Raw genomic sequence first — 21537 nt, forward strand, 5'->3', positions numbered from 1 at the left:
TTATCCACAATGATCAGATTTATATTTTGCCAGATGTTTTCATTATTGGCCTACTGTATACTTGGCCCTACAAACAGCCATAGATATGCAAGATAGTTCAGAAGAAGGTATACATTAGTATGTCCACCGATCGGCCTTAACATTAAAATCTGGTTTTAATGTTGTGGCCGATCAGTGCATTTTTAAGATTGAAAGCCTTTAGCCTTGCCACAATTTCAGCAGAGAAATTAGCATCATATGCAACACTGATCAAGACTTGCTGGGATGCGGTCCAGATGAGCAGCTTCGATGCGGTCAGCCCTGTGCAGCACATGCCCAGCTGCACCTGCATGTAATAGCCGTGTGGCCCATGTCTTTGGAGCTGAAATGCCCCTTCCACCATCTCCATATGTGAGGTCTTGCTGCTGAAGAGGTCTTCAGGAGACTCAAAGGATATTCTCAAGACTGGACACTTGAACTCCAACAGTTCCTCAGAGTTCAACACTCCATTAGGGCTTGCCGACAGCCATGGCTCTTCTGCACTGACCACTTACTTTGGATCCAAGGAATATGATTAGACTTAGTGTGACATATCCAGCCTAGTTCTGTATGGCTGGGGACATAGACCCCAAAACTATGCAAGCGATTAGAGTACTATCATTTAGAACGTGACAACTCAAAGAAATATTACTGAATATTACAGATTGTCCTGAATGAGTCTGGGACCTGAAATTACATTTTTTTTTTTATCATGTACAATTTAGTCAATCTTAATTTATCCTTAATAACTTTGTTGCAGGTGGAAAAAGAGTATGAAGCCTGTCAGATAAAAAAGGACCCCAGGCACAAGAACCGCATTGCAGTACATCACATTTAATACCTGCTTGCTGAGTGTTCGGCTTCAGCTTGGTGAGCAACTACTACACATGGTGTATTGCAATGCAGTCTTTGTGCATGGAGACCTTTCAGATTAGATATGTCGTGTTATGATGTAGAGGAAATTTGACGTAGATCACTTACTTTGAGTCCATAATATGTGCTTACCCTTCTTCCACTGCCAATATGAGATTTGACTAGATAGCTACAGATTCTGCATGATTCTCATTCTCGCAGTTCTGTAATACACAAATAGCTTGTTAGCATTACCCAAATTGCAAGTTATATTTTATTCTATTAATATGATATGTTTTTTTTTGTATATAAATTGTATAAATTGTACACAACACAATTTCAGTTTTGTGCAAGGACATTGGGATATTGGAATAGCTGCACACATCAGCCTTCAAGAAATACCAGATCTTTTAAGCCCACTTGGTGGAGTAACACTGAAGGTAGTGGCAGGCTTCGGTGCTCTTGTAATTTTTCATAGCCGGCACAATCTACTCCGACGGACAGCACAATATAATTGAATATACCCCCTTACGTTATTTCTGGCCACGTTCTCATATCATCCTCCCACTTGCTTGTGGTTATCCATGAAGGGTGCGATACATTTCCACCGTCTGACCGATGCAGTGTAGAAAAAGTATGCCCCCCATGTGTTGACCACATTTCCCACGTCAGCTAATTTACCGCAAACTAATTGCTTTAATGTGTAAATAAAGTTTTCTTGCTGTTCGCTGCTAATTAGCTTTGTTGTTTAGCGCTGTTTACATTTCCTCTCTCCGCCAGCGTTGGAGGCGTAAGTTTTAACACAATGCGTTGGAATGGAACCGGGTCAAGGGGTCGGACTACATAAAGTGAAATAATTCTAAATGCAGGCAACGCTAAGGCTTTTAAATGCTCATATATATACAAGTTAGATCTGTTAACATGCTGCCGCAAAACTCAGGACCGAACAATTAATCAAATTCAGGAGGAACTAAAAGGACAGAGCAGTGACACGGTGAAGCAACTTTGTTCACGATGTCCTTTTCGAAACCACAATCTAAAATTGAGTCAGCAACCCCCAACATACCGAAACATCACAACCTGCAGCGAATGAAGGCCTTTCAGTATCATATCCGGGTATGACGTATCAAATATAGCTGAGGGTTGATGCATCAGGCTGATATTGGTCTGTTACTGACCTTTAGTCAATGATATGATCAGACATTAGTCAGCAGCTTCAGACCTCTGAGTCACCGAAACCTGCAGTCAGATCGTCCTTACACCGTTCCTCCTCCTCATCACTCCATTTCTTACTCTCCAGGGTTGAAGTGCAGATTGACTCTGTCTGATTCCAAATGTCCGGACTTCACCACACTCGTAGAAGCGTGTGCTTGGGCGAGTCCCGATTGGGGTGCAGTCTTCACTTTACGTTGCTCGGAAAATTACCGAAAATAATAAGTGCCATATTTATTTTTGAAGACATTTGCTTTAATGGTGTAATAAAGTTTCATATTGGGTGGATAATTTGGATTAGGTATCATCTGCAGGTTTGTTTTTGGCCATCTCTGTGTGTGAGGATCCTCAGTTGAGGAGGAGGTTTGGATTCAGCCTCTGACTAAAATATAAAGTTCTCCAGTTTAACTTGTGAGAAAATGTACTACAATAAATCAGACTTCCCCTTTAAGTCTATTTTCAGACTTTCAGTGTTTCCTGGGCTGTTGAATCAGCTTACACTGAAGTGATGATTAATTGTCTGTGAATGCAAACAAATCCAAAAGAAAATATGTACGTACACATCACCTGTGCAAGTGTTACCTGTATGTAATCAACTGTGTACTTATAAAACTACACTATTAAAAACTCTAAAACTGAAAAGGTTAGTATAAATATGTTGTTACCTGCACGAGGGTAATGTTTACAAATGTTACCTGTATGATGTCCCCTGAGTGAGTCATGATGTCACCTGTGTGAGTCTCACCTGTATGTTGGACAGGTGGGGATGGTCTGGCTGAAGTACAATGCCGCTGTTCTGGCCTTCCAGTGCCATTTCTTGGCGGGCAGCGTGAAGACAGAGCAGCTGTCGATGTTTTCTTTCAGCAGATCAATCAGCTGTTTGTGAGATCCACCGTAAAACGCCTCCACCAGCAGAACGCTGGGAGACGGGTAGCTCTGATCAAGAGAGGAGAGAGGGTTATTGATATTGATCGTATTGATTAGGTGAAAGGATGTTGACGGAGGGTGATTGCTTTTTATGCAATAAATTCGTGCCATTTTATTTAGCTTTTTAAAATATTTTTGTTTTTTTTGTTTTTTCTTATAAAGCATCTTGTAATTACTGATTCTGACGTGGTATATAAACTAACTTCATCATTGTTATTGTTTAAGTCGCGATATAGTGATTGTTTCCTTCTAAAATGAGACTAATTACTATAAATATGCAGCATTTTTACATTATTTGCAGTGGCCCGTGTCTATACATGTGTATAAAACATTACCTGTATGAATGTTAAGCTATGAGTGTGACCTGTAGGTATATTAACCTATAGGACTGTTGCCTGTACGAATGTTACGTGTACGAACGTTAACCGACATCAGTGTGATCTGTTCAAATGTTACGAATGAGAATACGTACGAATGAGCGTCACCAACGTTACATCTACAAAGGTAATCTGAATGAATGTTACACACACAAATGTTTCGTGTCCGAATGTTAGCAAGGTTTTTGGTTATAAATTAAAGTATTGGACAAATAAATACATTTTGACCCGGTGACGGCGTTAGAGGAAAAGTCAGAGAATCATCAAAGTTATTACATTACTGACCCTGAGGGGGAAACATGAATGTCTGAACCACATTTCATCACAATCCATCCAGTAGTTGTTGAGCTATTTCAGTCTGGACCAAAATGGCAGACGGACGGACTGACATTAACATCCATAGAGCCACGCTGCTAGTGTGGCTACAAATGTGGTTGGAAAAAGAACTGGGACACTGAGAAATTCTGTCAAAATTAACCAGCAACAATTTTAATAAATTAATTAGTTGCTCAAATTTGAACTTTTAGCCAAAAAACCCCCCAATAATTCACCGGTTCAATATTGTCAAATGTGAATATTTACTGGTTTCTTTGTCTTCTATTATAGTACGCTGAATGCATCTACAAAAAGGGTAATGAATCCCCAAAAAGGTCAAGGCCCACTGCGTTGTCGTTAAAAAAAAGCCTCAATTATCGAGGTTACATGATCGAAAACAAGACCAGTGCGTACTGATCAGATGTAAACTCAATATCTTTGGTCGTCGAAACAAAACATTGAACAAACCCAGTTTCTGCTTTTCGAAACTGACATTTTAATGACCAAATGATTACTGATTTACCAAGAGAAGAGCTGGCATACTAACTCAGCTGCAACAGGAAAACAATATATCTCTGTAACAGATCAATATTTAAACACAGTGTGTGTGTCCACATCCTGTGTCAGAGCAACAAAGAAAAACTAAGGATGACTAAACATGAGAAACTAGAAGAGAGATACAGTCTTACATTGGTTTTAAGTAACATCTGAATATACAGGGACTAACGAAACATAACATCAGTCTAAAAAAAAATTATTCATGGATTTATTAGATAATTTTACTAATACCCAGACAATGAACTATTTCATTTAACAGAGACACGTCATACAGCTCACAACACACAATAAATGAAAGACAAACTGCCACAACATTAGCAAACAAACACTCCAACACATTTTTCCAGTTTTCCAAAATAGTTAACAGAATCAGCATCTTTTAACTCTTGCAGTTTTCAAACACTAAAAAACAAACAGATAATGACCTTCACACCGAGTTCTGCTCTGAATTCTCGTTCTTCTAAACGTCGCTAAAGAATCTAGAGCCTGTTAATAAATTTTCAGTTACAGTTACAGCAACAAACAGCATCTAACAAGAAACAAATGTCGGATCAAATGCATTTAAAAGCTTCTTACTGACCTCAAAGGACTTTAATCTCCTGAGGAAAAACAACGTGGACTGTGTCGTTTTAAACACACAGAGGTTTTGTTTGTTTCATGTTGTCAAATTTAATCTTTTGGGGTTTTTGTGACCATAGGTCACGATAAAACAGTTAAACATTTCTGTGCTGTGAGATAACATAAGTGACAGTAATGTACTGTCTATCTCATGTATATCAGGCCTGTGTGTACTGAAACCGAGCCCCATCAGGAAACAGTGAAATGCATTAAATCCTTTATTCGTTCCTTTATTTTCTGTTGCACTAAAGTGGTGAAAATGTATGTATATTGAGTCCAAAATTCTGAATCTAATTCTAAAAATTAGAGCTGAAATCATTACGTGGTCAGTCAACATTTTTTAGGCAAAAATGCCAAATAATCACTGGTTCAAGCCTGTCAAAAGTCGATATTTACTGGATTCCTTTGTCTCCTATTAGAGTAAACTGAATATGTTTGGGTTTTGGCTGTCTGAATGAGTCACCTTAGGCAACGAGATATCATGATGGACATTTTTACCTGTTTTCTGACAGTTACCAGACTAAACCAGCGGTTATATCAATTCATATCTAAAATACTGAAATTTTCCTTTGTATTTTATCACTGAGTGTAATTCATACTTCCAATGGGCATGCACGATACAGTGTACGTACTGTGTGTTTGCTAGTGTTCTTCGTACTCCGCTATACACACTGAACAACTTTAGGAGTGGACATTATGTAGTGTGGAGGATGCAACCGTGGTGTGACCATGTATCTATGTAGTGTAGTGGACCAAAAGGAGATATGTCAGTGACCAATCTTACCAACGTTTTAAGATTTAAAAATGGAAAAAAAAAAAAAACTGAACACAAAAATAATGAAACTAATTATATAATGGGAAGTAACCGGCACTTACAAGTTTTCTAGAGCTAGTTAAAACCTGCAAATACAAATTAGAGAACACAGAGGTCGTGACCTCAGTGTGCTCAGCTACAGCCCTACTGATGATTCGACTGGAATTATTTAAATGTGAAACATGCAGCAGCCTGATGGAGGCGACTTAGTCCTGAACGAAGAGCCTAAATATTCGCCCCCTTTCAGTCAGTAAATGAAAAACTATTGTTGACACCGGGCGTTGTTGCATAAAGTTAACTTTGCAGTAACAGACCACAATGAAGCAGTAATATCGGTCTACTTGCAGCAAAATGTGTCCTGATAGAGAAGCTCTGAGTCCATTATGATGTGAGGAGGTTTACACAGCGAGCGGGAGGAAGTGGACGACTTACAGTCCCTGAGCTTTCTGTCCTTCCACTGAATTCCCTCCCAGTGATTTCCAGTCCGCCCTCCATTTAGCTGCCCACAATGGGAGCTAATGTAGCTGCAGCAGCACTCAGCGTTCGCCCACAGACTGCTCAATCAGTCAATATCTGCTCCCTGCAGCGCTGTAATGCTACTCATATCTGGAGAAGGAAATGAGCTGTGCAATCTGCTCACTCTTTTCTGTTTCTGTCGGTGGAAGAAAGATACGAGTCCTCTGGTTCAGTAGAGGTTAAATGCAAATGTTTCAAAAATAAAAATCTGATTGGAAACGCAAGCATAATGTAAACCATTGTGCTAAAAGGGTCCAATCTATTTCCTGAATGCTGTCAAAATAATGTGAAATATGAAAATGTGAACGTGTCAGAGAGGGGAGAAGAACGGAGATGGTTTGATTATTTAGGTGGTTCGTGACCTTTTTGGCTTTTAATATGAAGAAATCAGGCTCGGGCCTCAGTGGGGACAATATCAGCAATTTTTGCAACCCCTCAGATTGATGTTGGGACTCTTAGGGAGGTCCTGAGCCACAGGTTGGGAACCACTGGATTAAGTAAAAACAAACAAACCAAAAAGGTAAATAACCTTTTTGGTTTCTTGCCAGTAGAGGGTGGTGGTGATGGTCGGTCACCAAGTGCATTAGCCATCATTGTGTATACAAGTCAAGAGGTTAGAATACGTCCTCTGAGCAGAGCTCCTGCTTCCTCCTCTCACATTGGACTCAGGACAGACTGGACACTACAGTGACTCACTATCACAAAGTGACGGGCCGGGGCTAGCTGGTTAGCATGCTAACTTCAGTGGAAGAAAAGTAGAGATAGAAATAGAAGAAAAATTGAGTAAAAGAATGAATTTTAAGCTGGACTAACAACGTTTCGTTTACACTGGTAAGTAAACAGCTGTTAATGCTAAGGTTGGCTACGTAGCTAGAGCAAAAACTCACATAGCACCTCTAAACAATAAATACACACAAAACAATGAAAGTTGATGAATAAAATAATAAATGACAATCTACAGGAAAACCTGACAAAGGGGAAATAAAAATAGACACAGCATGATAAAAACCAGGCAAATGGAACGATCAAAGTCAGAACAATTACAAGTCGATAAATGAAAAATCCAAAAGTCTTCAAGTGGAATTATTTAAGTCAACATTAACAAAAGAATGAACAACAATCAAGAAATCAAACAAGAGAGGACAAAGAACAAAAGAAATTGCCAAACACGACTTTGGTCAAAATCATTAAAAGTCAACAAGAAAATAAAAGTGACAAGCGCAATGATGAAAAATTAATAGATAAAAGTGGAATAATAAAATCATAAAATTTAAAACATCAAAAAATAAAAGTCGGAAAAATGGAACAATAAGTAAGCTACTAGAACGCTAAAAGTCGGAACAAATATTAAAATAAAAGCTGGCATATAGAATGGCCAAAGTCAACAAATATAAAATAAAAAGTCAAACTGTAACAACTAAAGCTTACAGATAAAAAGGTAAGAGCAGCTAAATCTAACAATTAAAGTTCACAAATAAAGCAAAAAAGGTTGACAAACAAAAGTATTTAATGTAACAATAAAAATGAATAGTGATGTAAAGCAAATGTAATGATAAAAGTCTACAAATGACCTACGTTGAATCAACACAGAGGAAATAAAAAAACCAAATAAAAGTCAAAAAATCTAAGTTGACAAATAAAAGGATAGAAGCTTATGGAATGATGACAATCCACAAATGGTGTGATAAAAGTCATCGTACGAATCAAAAGTCGACAGTAATAAGAGTCAATAATCGTAAGATTGAAAGTCGACAAATAAAATTCATAAGTAAAATCTGACAAAGTAAATCAAAAACTCTGCAAATGGAACAATAAGAGTCAAAAAACTGAATGATCCTGGAAATCCTGCTCTACAGTGTATACTGGAATAAAACAGTATCTGACGCCTACGTTCAACCTGACTGTCCTGTGTTTGATGGTGCTGACAGGAAGTTTGTTAGTAAATGTGAAAATGATCGAGTAAAGCAGAGAGAACACATCATTCCACCTTAAACGCAAAGAGTCCCCATAAACCGCACTGGGGGATTCCAGTCTCATAGACTCATCTCACCTAGACACCTTTCCTCGCCCACTGCTGCAAACATGGAAGGCTGCCGACACACATGAAACAAAGGGTTAATGTCATCGATTTCCCCCTAGCAGGGACTCCCCCCTGTGCAGCAAGCCAGCGAAGGGTTAATAAGAGCTGAACTCATCTGAGAACCAAACAGAGGCTGAGTCAGCCAGTCAAGCGAGGCTGGAAACTAACGTCTGTCAGTGGAATCATGCTGGAAATGTTTTCTGTTTCTTCATTTTTGACGATATTTGTTATGAATCCGTGGGCGCTGCAGGAATTCACTACTTCATCGTTCATGACGTCATCATGATATCATTACTGTGTGACACTGCAGTTCTCATCAGTGCTGATGAACAGAAATGAGCTTTACCAGGGTTTCCACAGGTTCACCCACTTAATTTAAGACTTCTTTACGCCATATACAGTTCAATTTAATGCCTATTTCTCAAGCACATTGGCCAAAGTATGACCGCATGATGATGGAACACCAACAGGGACCATATGGCCTAGAGTTATTTACTATTACATCACATTTTTTTAGTACTTCCCTGTAGTATATAACATAACAGTAATTCCTAATGATATAATCAATTTTATTAATGTGACCTGAACCATGTGTAAGCAGCAGAAAATGGATGGATGAAATAACCAACTTAAAACAATTAATTCATTAATTCATTAAAGTTTCCTCTAAAATCCTGACTTGTCCATTGAACTGATGATCTTCCTATCTACTGGAGCAGCAGTAGTGACAACTGAACCCTGGACCAAACAACCAGACCGAGACCACGTGAAAAGGTGTCAGTCCACCCCTAAACAGACTCTGGTGATTTGTTTGTGGTCTAAAAGCAAACTGACCGACTGCAGGATTTTCTGATAGTAGATCTGTGGTTTTCGCATAAAAATCTGCTGATTGTGAACTGTTCAGGAAATGATCTTTTAATCAATCTGTATAAGCGATGTAAACATATACATTTATTTTCCCTGATCAATCCTTAAAAAGCAGTTAAAACTGACGTGTGTTGTGTTCGTATCCTCTGTGTACTTCGTTAGTAGTTCATTAAAGGTAGACTGAGTGATTCTAATCCAGTACACTTTTTGTCAAATTCAGCAAATATTTCCTCACGGTTCGCTAGCTGTCCGTTCTGTGTGTGTGCTGAAAAAAAATCCAGTGTTCTTCGACAGCCCGGGTTCTGTAAATGGGATATAAACAAAGTGGCTCGGACCGACAGTTCCAGCCAATCAGCAACAGGGGGCGATCGTGCTCATGCACGGGAGGGGGAAGAGGATAAAAGGGGTCCGCGGGAGCAAGAGAGACGGTAAGTCTGCCGCATGCTAACATGCTACACAACACAGAAGGAGAGATGGTCAATTAACAGCCTAAGAGGAGAAGGTCTGAGGAACAAAAGTTGAAAAAGAAGTGGTATGATCAGGCAAGAGGGAAGACCCACGTTAACATCGGTGAGGTTTTCCAATGGTGGAGACAAAACAGTCAGACTCGGAGAGAAACTCAGCACTGGACTTAACCGCTGGGACCAGCCTGCACCCTGAATGCCAGGTACATAGAGAAGGTGGTAAAGAGGCCGATGGGGTGAGACCTGGCAAAAACTTTATGGATTTTGTAACGGTCCATTGGCCAACCAATTGGTTTGGACCACTTGACAGCCCACCAGATTTGTCCCAGTAGTGCCAATCGTAAGTGCATCTATGGTGGAGAGACCTCCGAGAGTTTAAAGTCTTGAAGGCGGATGCGGTGGTTGCTCTGTTTTTGCTTGACAGTTGTGTAAAACTAGCTTTTCTATGTTTCACTGGGCCAGTAGGTCACTATTGTTTTGTGCCGTTTGCTGATGTTTGTGATAGCTGATCCCAACTGGTTAGTTAGCGAGCAGGTACCTGAGTCACATTACGTTAAATTACTTCAGTTCACTTTCTAGTTTAACATGACATGGTGTTGGTGTGATGTTAGCTGTAGTAGCGGGAGAGTTGTGAGTATCGCTGTCTGCAGCTGGTGACCTGGTTCTGCCTCCACCATGTCTTACAGATGATGTTGTGTTGTGTGGATCATGAGCCGTTCCTTTCCTTCTCCATACTCTTCTCTTACCTTCATTCTGGTACAAGTTAATCTAGGTTTCATCTGTCCAAGGAATCTTGTTCCAGAACTGGGCAGGCTGTTTTAGATGTTTTCTGGCAAGGTCTAACGGCCCCTCTGTTCTTGAGTGTTACCAGTGGTTTGCACCTTGTGGTAAACTCTCTGTATTTATATTCATGAAGTCTCTTGGTTGTAGACTTTGACAGTGATACACCTGCCTCTTCCAAAGTGTTCTTGACCTGGCTGGATGTTGTGAAGGGTTTTTCTTTACCAAGAAAAGAATTCTGCCATCGTCCACTTTAGTTGTCTTCCATGGTCTTCCAGGTCTTTTGGTGTTGCTGAGCCAGTGCATCCCTTCTTTTAAAGAATGTACTACATTGTTGATTTGACCTCACCTAAAGTTTCTGCCATCTGTCTGATAGGTTTGTTTTGTTTTGTCAGCCTAATGACGGCCTCCTTCATATTGGGAATTCCAATGAACAGCTACCAAATGCAATTTCAACACTTGGAATCAACTAAAAACCTTTTATCTGCTTAATTTGTCGTGAGATAACAAGGCCACACCTGAACATGAAACTGATCAATTGTCTATTGTCCAATTACTTTTGAGCCTTTGAAAATGAGGGACAATTTATAAAAATTGCTGTAATTCCTAAACGGATAATGGGATATTTTTGTTAAACTCCTTGAATTAAAGCTGAAAGTCTACACTTCAATCCCATGTTGATGGTTTAGTTTCAAATCTATTGTGGTGGTATAGAGTCAAAATTACGAAAATTGTATGGCTGTCTAAATACTTATGTACCTGACTGTACGCATGTTTTTACATTTTTTTAATGAGTTGTTGGAATTTATTTAATATATTAAACTCCACGGAGGCCCATTTCATCCCACTGTATTTATAACATAGCATCTACATTTGAATTTAATAAATCACATACTAACGGTAATATGAACTAATCAACTGCTGTATAAGATAATTATGTACAGTTTATGAGTTATATTGATACAGTGCACTAAAGTCAATGGAGGCCCATTCACTCCCATTATATTTATATCTTAGCTACTGTATACAGTACAAACTTCATTGAAATTTCAAAATGCTTAGTATTACAAATCAGTCATGTGTGTACATCAGCTCATAATGATAACATGTATAGCTCAGGAGTTATATAATGCATTAAAGTCTGGAGAGTCATTCACCACCAGCAAAAAAAAAAAAAAAAAAAAAACTCCACAATTATTTCAAAATTCTCTGTGTGACATGTCTAGTCATGAATTGAGTGGTTTAGATTACAGTCAATACTGTACATTGAAAGGCCACAAGTTTTATAACACTGTAAATCAGTTTCACGCACATCTTCAGTAAATGCTTCTGTAGTTTTTTTTTATCTGATATCTATGGGGAAGTGGTTGGTGAGGATCTGGGCTTTTGTCTACTGTACTTTGAAGAGGTTTTTTCTACTCTGACGGCTACGAAATCACAGATCAGATCCTAATCTACCCGTCTGCACGGTTGTTACCATGGAGCAGTTTTCAATGGAAGAGTTCAACCAACCTACCAGCTGAGAAGTGGTGAGAAGTCTCATTAAGAGTGATAGAAGGCACTTGATTGCAGTGATTACCTCAAGAGGATTTTCTACAAAATAGTAGGTTCAGGGTCCCCATATATTTGTCCATGCAATTTTGATTCGTTGTGTTATTAGAAATATAAATTACACTGAAAATAATATGGAACAGAGAATTGTGGATGCCAATTAGTTTCATCAGTTCCAATCTAATACAGAAAAAATTGTGATATTTCTTTTTTAAATGGAAGGGTACCAACACTTTCAGCCACGTTTGTAGATTAAGAGCATGTATTGCACACCCATTTATCACACGTCCAATAAGTGCTCTTAATTCTTATTCATTTTAAACTGGCTCTTGGTTCCTCACACAGCTCAGCATTTCAATTTTCTTGTCTTTATTGTGTGTTGCCGTTTACTATATCATACATCTTTTGTTCAGTTCTGAACTTTTTGCATAGTAGCAGCACTTTTAGTGTCTTCAGTTATCTTAATATATTTTTATTGTGTTTATATTTCACGTCTTTGTAATTTTAAGATGTCTGGTGGCAAAATTAATTTCGTCTTGTGGGACAATATAGAACTGAAGTGAACTTCAGAAGTGATGCTCAGATTCATCCCAATCTCATGTCTGTAGTGTAAATATGAAGCTGCAGCCAACAGCTTGTTCGGTTAACTTACCCAAAAGACTGGAAACGGGGGAAAAACAGCTGCCCGGCTCTGTCCAAAGGGAGGAAAATCCACCCACCAGCACCTCTAAAGATCACCGATTAACATGTTCGCATTTGGTGAAAAATTTTCAAGTAGCGCGAATGGGCTTCCATAACGATTTTTGTGTTTACTGATTTCATTTCCAATGCATTTATTAGTTCACTGACTGCCCTTATATTACTGCAACATTACTGCTTTACTGGGATATGCAGGCTGCAACTCATTTATTTTATTTATATTAAAAATCAATTCAATGGTTTCTTTCTCGATTAATCAATTGGTGTATACAAAAGGTCCAAAAACAAAGATGCAAGCAGCACTGATCGTGACTTCGTCCTGTGTTGCAAGTCGGGGGTGCTGGCTTGGGATGTTTCATATGCCTAACAAATTTCGTACATGTAGGCAAAACTTACTACAAGGGCTACTTTGTTGAAATTTTGTAGGTGGTGCTATGGAGCCATATTGCCACACCCAATCCTGAGACCCATATCCAATGTTAATTTGCGCCACTTCTGACGTGTGTGCCAGGTTTCATGAGTTTGAGCATCTCTAGCCCCTCAGCAACAATGATTTAACAATGATTTGTTGCAACCCTAATGCATTTTTCATGAAAATGAAAGAAACTCACTGGGCCCTGGGAAACTGGGGAGGACATTTACCAACCGTTTTTCAATAAAAAAAATAATCAGCAGATTAATTGATAATGAAAATAGTCGGACAAAATGCGTCTTAATGGCTTGGAATCCACTGTATGTTAATGATTGTCTCTGATTTAAACGTTCCTGTAGCAATATCTGGTTATTTACATAAAACCTTTTTATATTTGCCTCTCTCTTTTCTTTATTCTCCACATCACTGCACTGAATGAGAAATACTCTGCTGTCAGACCAATACATCAGGATCAAATGAAATAAAAGGAGTGACTAATAATGTGTCCTGAACCCTTTAAATTCATGGTCCTTTCACTCTGACAACAGAGACTGAAGCAGCTCCCGATGTCTAACATGAACATGTAATACACAGTAGCTTTGATCTCGCATTAGAGGATTAATGTGAGTGAGAAGTGACTTTCTTCTTCTAATTGAACCAGACGTGGTTCACAGCTCCGACTCTATAAAGATCAGAGACTTAATGATAAATCACGCTAGTTATACAGATGAAGTAAATCTCGGAAAACACTAGAAATTCATGAGCTTCACCTGGTTGCTCTCATTGTTCACTGTAACATATGCTGTATATATGAGACCGTATCTCTGTCCCACACATTGCTACGTACGGTTACACAGTCTGAGTTTATGTAAAACATATCGGATAAAACTGATCTGATTAGATTAAGTTGCATGTAGGATTTAATATATTTACTTTTTGAATAAAACAGTGATTGAAATGTGTCAGTATTCTCTCAGTTTTTTACCCATCTACCTACCTACCAACCATCTTACCTATCTACGCATCTACCTGCCTGCCGGCCTGCCTTTCTACCTACCAACCTGAAAACTGAGCGAACTCCATCCACTGATGAAGACTGTGTGATACAGTTGAAAGTTACAGAAAAGTTTGGATTGTTTGTCTGATGTCACAGATAATTAAAACACCTCTGAAAAATGAGCTGCAACTATTATTTGATTAATCTATTAGTCAAACGAAAGAAAATTAATCAGCAACTATTTTGATAATTAATTGCTGAAGTAATTTTTTAAGCAAAAATGTTCTCAAATGTGACAAGTTTCTGCTTCTCTTGGTCTTATATTTTGGTAAATTAATGCCACCTTGAAGTTTAGGATATTAAGATTATTTCAGTTGTATGTTTTATAGACCAAACAATTAATGGGTTCATTGAGAAAATAATCAGCAGATGAATCGATAATGAAAATATTTTTTAGTTGCAATTTAAATATCACAATAAAGCAAATATTTCGCAATCATACAAAGTTAGTTGGTAATTAAATAAATACATCGGAAATCAGTAATCGCAAAATAGTTTGAGAAAAAGACTCAGCAGATAATCAACTGTGAACATAACTGTTAGTTGCACCCCTACAGGGAAACAGTGCTCTACTCACAAACAATACATTCAATTTACTTAGATTTATTCTTGGGACTTAAAATAACATGCTAATTAAATAAATACTACGTTGAAATAAACCGCCACATCAGAAACTTCATCTAAACTCCCTTCAGAAAGTCACTGATCAAAATGTAAAAGTAGCTGTTGATAGATAAAATATCTTCTACCATAAAAGGTTCATATATCAATATTTCCAATCAAATTTAAAAAACGTGTAATCGATTTGAAACATGAATACTCTTAACTGCTGAGATTCTGAGAATTTCTGAGACTTTGAAACAAAACGTGAGCCATAAGTACCTTAGAAATCTGCTTCATATTGTGTTGTTTAGTTTCAATTTACAACATGAGTCATATTCTGTGATCCTGGTCTGAATGTAAAACATCAGTGTACTGAAGTATAACGTAGCACTGTCATAATGGGCCAAAAATGACATTCTGCTTTTCCTTCTAAAAAAAAACAATAAACACACACACAGGTTCGAACCATTCCAATATTTACTTTAGCACATTATCACCATAAGAGGGCAAACCAATACAACGAGAGACAACTTATGGGTGCATATTTTCGAGATGTGCCTTCAGGTTGCTGGTGCTGGAATGCTAGGCTAACTGTAGCTTTCATACCCTGCATACAACTGTATCTCCAGGTTTCACAGTTTAGACGTCTACTGGCCAAAATCCAAAGTATTTCCAAAAGGGGCCTTTTAGATTGATCAGATTGCAGGTCACTCTCTCTGCAACCGAGTTGGGTCGTGAACTCTCTGCCATCACTACCACGCGGTTGCTGTTGAATCATTCGCTCGTTTCAAATTGACTTACATTTTATTTTCAATCGATGAAAGTGACATTGTGCAACTCGTGTCCGTCTTGCAGTGCATTCAGTGCAGCGGCCAAAGCCCTAGCGAAAACTCCCGAGGCAGACAGCCACCGTAGTGCTGCTTTTTTTCCCCCTCTTTCCACAATTGAATATTAATTTCATAATCGAATATAATTTTTATATATTTTTATTTACAGTTAAATATAGGGGTTTTATTGTATTTTGTTTCCTATCTTCCAGTTTGTGGATTTTTCTGTTGTAACACTGCAATTCAACTTCGGGATAAACAAAATACTCTATATGTATACGTTTACTCAAGTACGGTAAGTAGGTATTTGTTAATACCTTGAATATTTGCATTTTCTTTTACTTGATACATCTGTTCCATTATATTTTATTAGGAAACCAGCGGTTGACATCACCCAACCCTGAGTAACCAGCTGGACTGGTTACTTTACAGTGCAACGTTTTACCAAAATGTTAATCTTTTATAGTATTTATTTTTACAGATTCTTTTTCTTCTTCTTCCTGATGTTTATATCGCGGTGAAAGAGCACATTACCACCACCAACTAGTACGTAAGTAAGTGTGGACTGGGATTATATTATCAGATATTGATAATACAATAATAATGATGATGATGATAAAGAAAACAAAAAACTCACACCCTCTAAATCTAATTACCCCTAACGTACCGGAAAAGTCTCCTTCACATCTCTGCAAAATATCCCTTAAATCAAGTTAATTTCTGTTTTTTTAATTTCTGTTTGCTCATCTTCACATCTCTGACAGATAAATCAGAAATTCACACCTTCCTCTTATGATTTCCAATTTAAGTTAGTTATTGGTTAATTATTGACTAATTAGTGGCAGGTTATTAACATGAGCTCCACCTTCACCAGTTACTTATGGTTGTGTATTAGGGATAAAAATCGTTCCACACCCACATTATGTCCACTTTTAAAATGTAAAGTATCAATGGTCAAACCGTATGGCTTGGTTAAATTCAAAATCGGTTTAAAATTAAAAATAAACTTGAAATATTTGCATACATCTAAAAATTCTAGTCTTAAATCAATTGAGAGAATATTTGGGGGAAGATGGCAAAAATGTCAATGTGGTGTAACTGTAAAAACTTTGTACCAAATAAATAAACTTGCCTTAAAAAGGTGACACTCTCATTAAAGCACCCTATCAGCTAGTTTGGCATAATCTCACATTAGAACTATAATGGCAAATAAAAGTGATGGAACACCATTGTTATGATTATACTAATTAATTTGGGGAATCGTGTCAGTTAAGTCAACTTCCTTAAGTGTCAAGGTGATGTAACCACCATTCATGATAAATTTGTGCAAGAAGACCACATGACAGGAAATGACATCAAAGACAAGTACCCATGATGACCCTCACTGCTGCATGCCAAGGTTAGTAACTCCCTTTAAATAGATAGTTTTTCATTTTTTCAGTGTATGGTCAGGTGTGCTTAGGTTTACGTCAAATGGTATGAACATATGAAAACATTGACTTTCATCATAACTATAAAAATTAGTATTTACTTTAAAAATTATGTTTGAAATATTTACACCAAGGTCATGTGCATACATAGGTGTCCATGATTATGCCTATCAAATTCGATTTTAAATTGAAATGTCAAATGGGGTAATCAGTTACACCATTTGAGTCCTATTACAAGCCTTTGTGTTACAGGCCAATTTTGCCAAATATCATTAGTTTACGATGCTTATTATAGATGTAATGTAAACTAACCCACTATGTGTAACTATTTTCAAGTGTTCAGTGTCATAGTTTTTGAAAAATTGGTGATTTATCCGCAACCCTATTATCAAAGCTCTAGGGTAGGCTTTAGGGTAAAATCAGTATGTTGCATGACCTTAGTTGTTTTGAAATGTTTAGTTTTAGTGCATATTTGTATTCCATTCACTCACAGTTTTTAGCAAAATATAATGTAATATATGTACGTGATTTCATAATGTAGCAGAATGAAGTGGGTGAACAGTGGCACCTACTGCTGAACATAAACAGCAGCTTTAAAACAACTAAAACTGCAATACTTCAGTGACAGGAGTAATGTTACTCAAAGAATAAAATTTACATCTGAAAAATACAATTTACGTTTCTGCTATTTCATAATTAATACATAATAGAGCCTCTTTCCCCCAATAGATGCAACTTTCGAGCAAGGAAAAAGTGGCTCATCACAGAGCACGAGAGAACACTGATCGTGCTGAGTTCACCCTAATAATTCTTGATGTCAGACGTTTTTTCTACATTGAAGTAAAATTTTAAAAAACGAGTTCGGTTGACCTTGTTGACTGTCATGCTTGATTTTTTGCGTCAGTTTCTTCAACCATGGCCTTTGACCGTACAAGCAACAAGGTCAGGTGGTGTAACTTGGTTTGTGTCAATTGGTCTAACCAGTATTTTACATAAATATATATTATAAAAGAAAATGAATGACGAATAAAATGTAATCCTCTATTACAGTGTAATAACATGTTTTAACAATTTCTACGTAATTTGTCAAAGATTATTTAGAAATTAGAGGTGTTTTCGACCTTATGTCCCGTTCAATATTGCAAAAACGCATAAAATTTAAATTTAGCGATAATCCTGATAAAATCCATATTCATGTGGTATTTTAAAATGGAGTAATTATTTTTATGAGCACACTTACATACACTCTAGGTGGATTACATATTTAATGTTTATAATTCTTTTGTGGTTACACCATTTGACATTTCAGTCTTACCTTTTGAAAAAAAAACATGTAAATGTAATTCAAATGACAACAAACATACATAAATACAAAATATGCATTTTAGCAAACCTGATGCGAGCTTTTAAAACAAGTTTTTTCAAGGATTTTTTGAACTGCTCTTCTTGCCAATCCTTATTTCTCACGGACCCTGACATGTATCATGAGATAAAAAAGACAACAGACAGTATTGTCTCTTTTTCGTAAATCCTATAAATTCAATATAATAGAAAGTATATATAGTATAAATCTACAATTATTGTAAATTTACTGCACATATATAGCGCTTTTGTAGTCTTATCAACCACTCAAAGCGCTTTACACGACAAGCCACATTCAGTCACTCACACATTTATACAGTGCATTTTCCATCACTCAGACACCAATGACACATCGGAAGCAATTTGGAGTTCGGCATCTTGCCCCGGGACACTTCAACGTGTGGACTGGAGGAGCTGGGAATCTAACCACCAACCTTCCAAGTAGTGGACGACCCGCTCTACCTCCTGAGCCCATGACTCTCTCTTCTCATAATCCTTTCTGTGTATGAAATAATATAATTACAAGTGATTCCAGCTGTCAGATCAATGCAACGAAGTGGAAAGCAGCAGGAAATAATATCCTGAAGTGAATACCCTCACTTTGGCTGCCAGTATAAGAAATAACTGTTTGTTAGCTTCTAGACTTTTGACGACCTGCAGACACCCTGCTCAGTTCTGCAGTAAAGGACAAAAAACTTAAGTAAATGTACTTTCCATCCCTGACGCTTTTTCCCCAACTTTAAAGTTTTGTAAAATGTTAACACTGATGTCGAGTGTCTTAAACTCCCGACTAGTCAGCTGAAGTGCTTTCCAACATTTATTTGCGTTTGATTTGAGGTGCCGTCACATTAATCTTGGGTTCAGGGTTGTTTTAACGCTTCGTGTTGCTCTGAGTGTTAGCTCTGTTAGCTCCGTTAGCTATTTAAGCTTTGTCAGTCAAACACACTGCAGGACTCTGCTAGCGGCTAACTGCTATAAGCTAACTAGCAATCCTTCTCCCGGTCACAACAACCGTCTTCGTCGTCCTCCTCCTCAACCTTCACCAACGCTAACAGCCCTCCGGGCTAACGCAGCACCGGCCCTGCTGTTTCCAGCGTGGCCTCGGTTATCAGAGCCCTCACCGGAGGACAAACAACGGCCCGGGCCCCCACACACGGACGGTTCAGTCAACGACAGCGGGACACTCACCTTTGACTGCATCTGCCCGGCGCCAACTGACAGCACACGTACGCTCAGACACGTCATCACGTCGTTTATAAATCCGAGCCTGGCGGGGCGTCGTCTTCCCGCCTCCTCCCGCCTCTTCCCGCCTCCTTCTCCATTTAAAACTCAAATGTACAGGTATATTCTGCCATTTAATGATAATAAATCATAAATGAAAACAGTATACGTACAGGTAGAGACACCACACCGACTTTATGTAGTACAAATGAAGAATAGACACTTCATTAATTAATTTGTTTGTTTGTTTCTTCGGCTGTAGTAGTGGTACAACAATAGAGTCTCGTGGTATTGCGCTGTATATTGAAGCAGCATTAGTAAAAGCTGCGTAAGTAGTAGTGGGAGGACTAACAGTCGCTTGAGCAGTACTACTAATACTATTAGAATTATTAGCAGTTGTGTTAGTGGTAGTAGTAACTAGCAGTAGCCATAGTGGGGGTAGCAATGACAGTAGTAGAAGTAGTAGTTATTTTAATAAAAGTAGCGGAAGTGGTAGTAGTAGTGCATGTGGATGGAGGTAGTAGTGGAAGGTGTAACACCAGTGTTAGCAATAATAGTCATAGCAGCAGTGTTCGTGCTAGCAGTAGCTAGTAGAAGTCATGTATTAGTAGCAGTAGTAATGGCAGCTGTAGCATTACTGGTAATAGCAATAGTGACTATAAGAAGTAGTACCAGTAATCGTAGAAGTAAAATAGCAGTAGTAGTAGTAGTGGCTGTAACATTAACAGTAACAGGAGCAGTATTGATACTACCAATTAGCAGTAGTAGCAGTAGCAGTAATATCAGTATTAGGAGTAATATTAGTAGTAGCGGTTGTATTTCTGTTTTTTGTTTAGACTAAAGAACAGGGATATTGTTTCATTTATTAGAATGATTTTCAGAGGAACAAATACTATAAACTGTACACTACGTCTACAGTATCATCCTGAGGTAGTACTACCATACCCACAGAGAAGATAATGCATTGTGTTAAACACAGTACAGGAGTATTGTGTGTATATTAATATGAATACAGTGTGTTTCCGTCTTCCTGTTTTGAAACCACTTAATAAAACTAGTCTGTAAACTTTTCACCTGTTTATATTAGCATTCATTAATCCAGTGAACAGTGAGAGGACACGCTGATTCTTCAGTTCAACCACAGTTTGTGTCTCTGCTGCAGTTTTTATTTAATACTTCAAAGAGTTTTAAATTATTCTATAAAATCTATCAGAGTGGCTCTGAGATCTCAGACACGAAGCAGAAACCAAATCAGAAGGTCACTAACATTTGAAGTGCTAGCAGTGTAAGTATTAGCTCTTGTGGTAAGACCGGTATTAGTGGTAGCAGTAGAAGTATTTTTAGTTATAGCTGTAGTACTAGTAGCAGTACTAGTATTGGTACTACTAGTAGTACCAATACTAGTACTAGTAGTAGTAGTAGTAGCCAGCTACCACTAGTGCTGTACTAATACTAGTATTAGCAGGAGTAGCAAAGGTTTCCAGAAAACGCAGCCCTCACAAAGTCAAAACATACACACATATTATACATATATGTGTGTAATAGATGGACAGACAGATAGATAGATAGATAGATAGAAAGACAGATAGATGATAGATGGATAGATAGAAAGACAGATAGATAGACAGACAAATAGACGGATAGATAGATAGATAGACGGATAGATGATAGATGGATAGATAGAAAGACAAATAGACAGATAGAGAGACAGACAGATATAGCTGTCCATGGTTCTGTCATAAGTGTCCCATGTACCGTATAAACTGTATGTACTGTAAATATACACATATACAAATGTTTCATAATTGTTGTAACTGGTTGTAACAGACTGAAATGACATCTGGTTGTGATGGTCATCAGTAATCAGTCACTGTGTCGAGCTGAGCTACTGAACTCAGTGTCCTGTCAGTATCGGACAGCAGAAACAACAAGTAGCCCAAATCATAACAACCCACTCGTAACAATTTTACACCCCAT

The 21537-nt window shown here is 37.9% G+C and overlaps 1 protein-coding gene across 7 annotated transcripts in view; it reads right to left on the reverse strand.

Moving 5' to 3' along the window:
* Positions 1–19576, reverse strand: part of gtdc1 (glycosyltransferase-like domain containing 1) — a 102253-nt gene extending 82677 nt beyond the window's left edge. For all 7 annotated transcript variants that reach the window (XR_005709073.1, XR_005709071.1, XR_005709070.1 and 4 more), the window contains exons 1-2: positions 19528–19576; positions 2828–3018 (exon numbers count right to left, since the gene is read on the reverse strand). Coding sequence is in view for 1 of the 7 variants with exons in the window: in XM_040147971.1 (XP_040003905.1) it covers positions 2828–3018; positions 19528–19539 (203 nt within the window). In the remaining 6 variants the exon portion in view is untranslated. The remainder of the gene's footprint in view (positions 1–2827; positions 3019–19527) is intronic.
* Positions 19577–21537: the final 1961 nt, after the last annotated feature.

Source organism: Xiphias gladius, chromosome 16 (assembly GCF_016859285.1).
Source record: "Xiphias gladius isolate SHS-SW01 ecotype Sanya breed wild chromosome 16, ASM1685928v1, whole genome shotgun sequence".
NCBI classification, from domain to species: Eukaryota; Metazoa; Chordata; class Actinopteri; order Istiophoriformes; family Xiphiidae; genus Xiphias; species Xiphias gladius.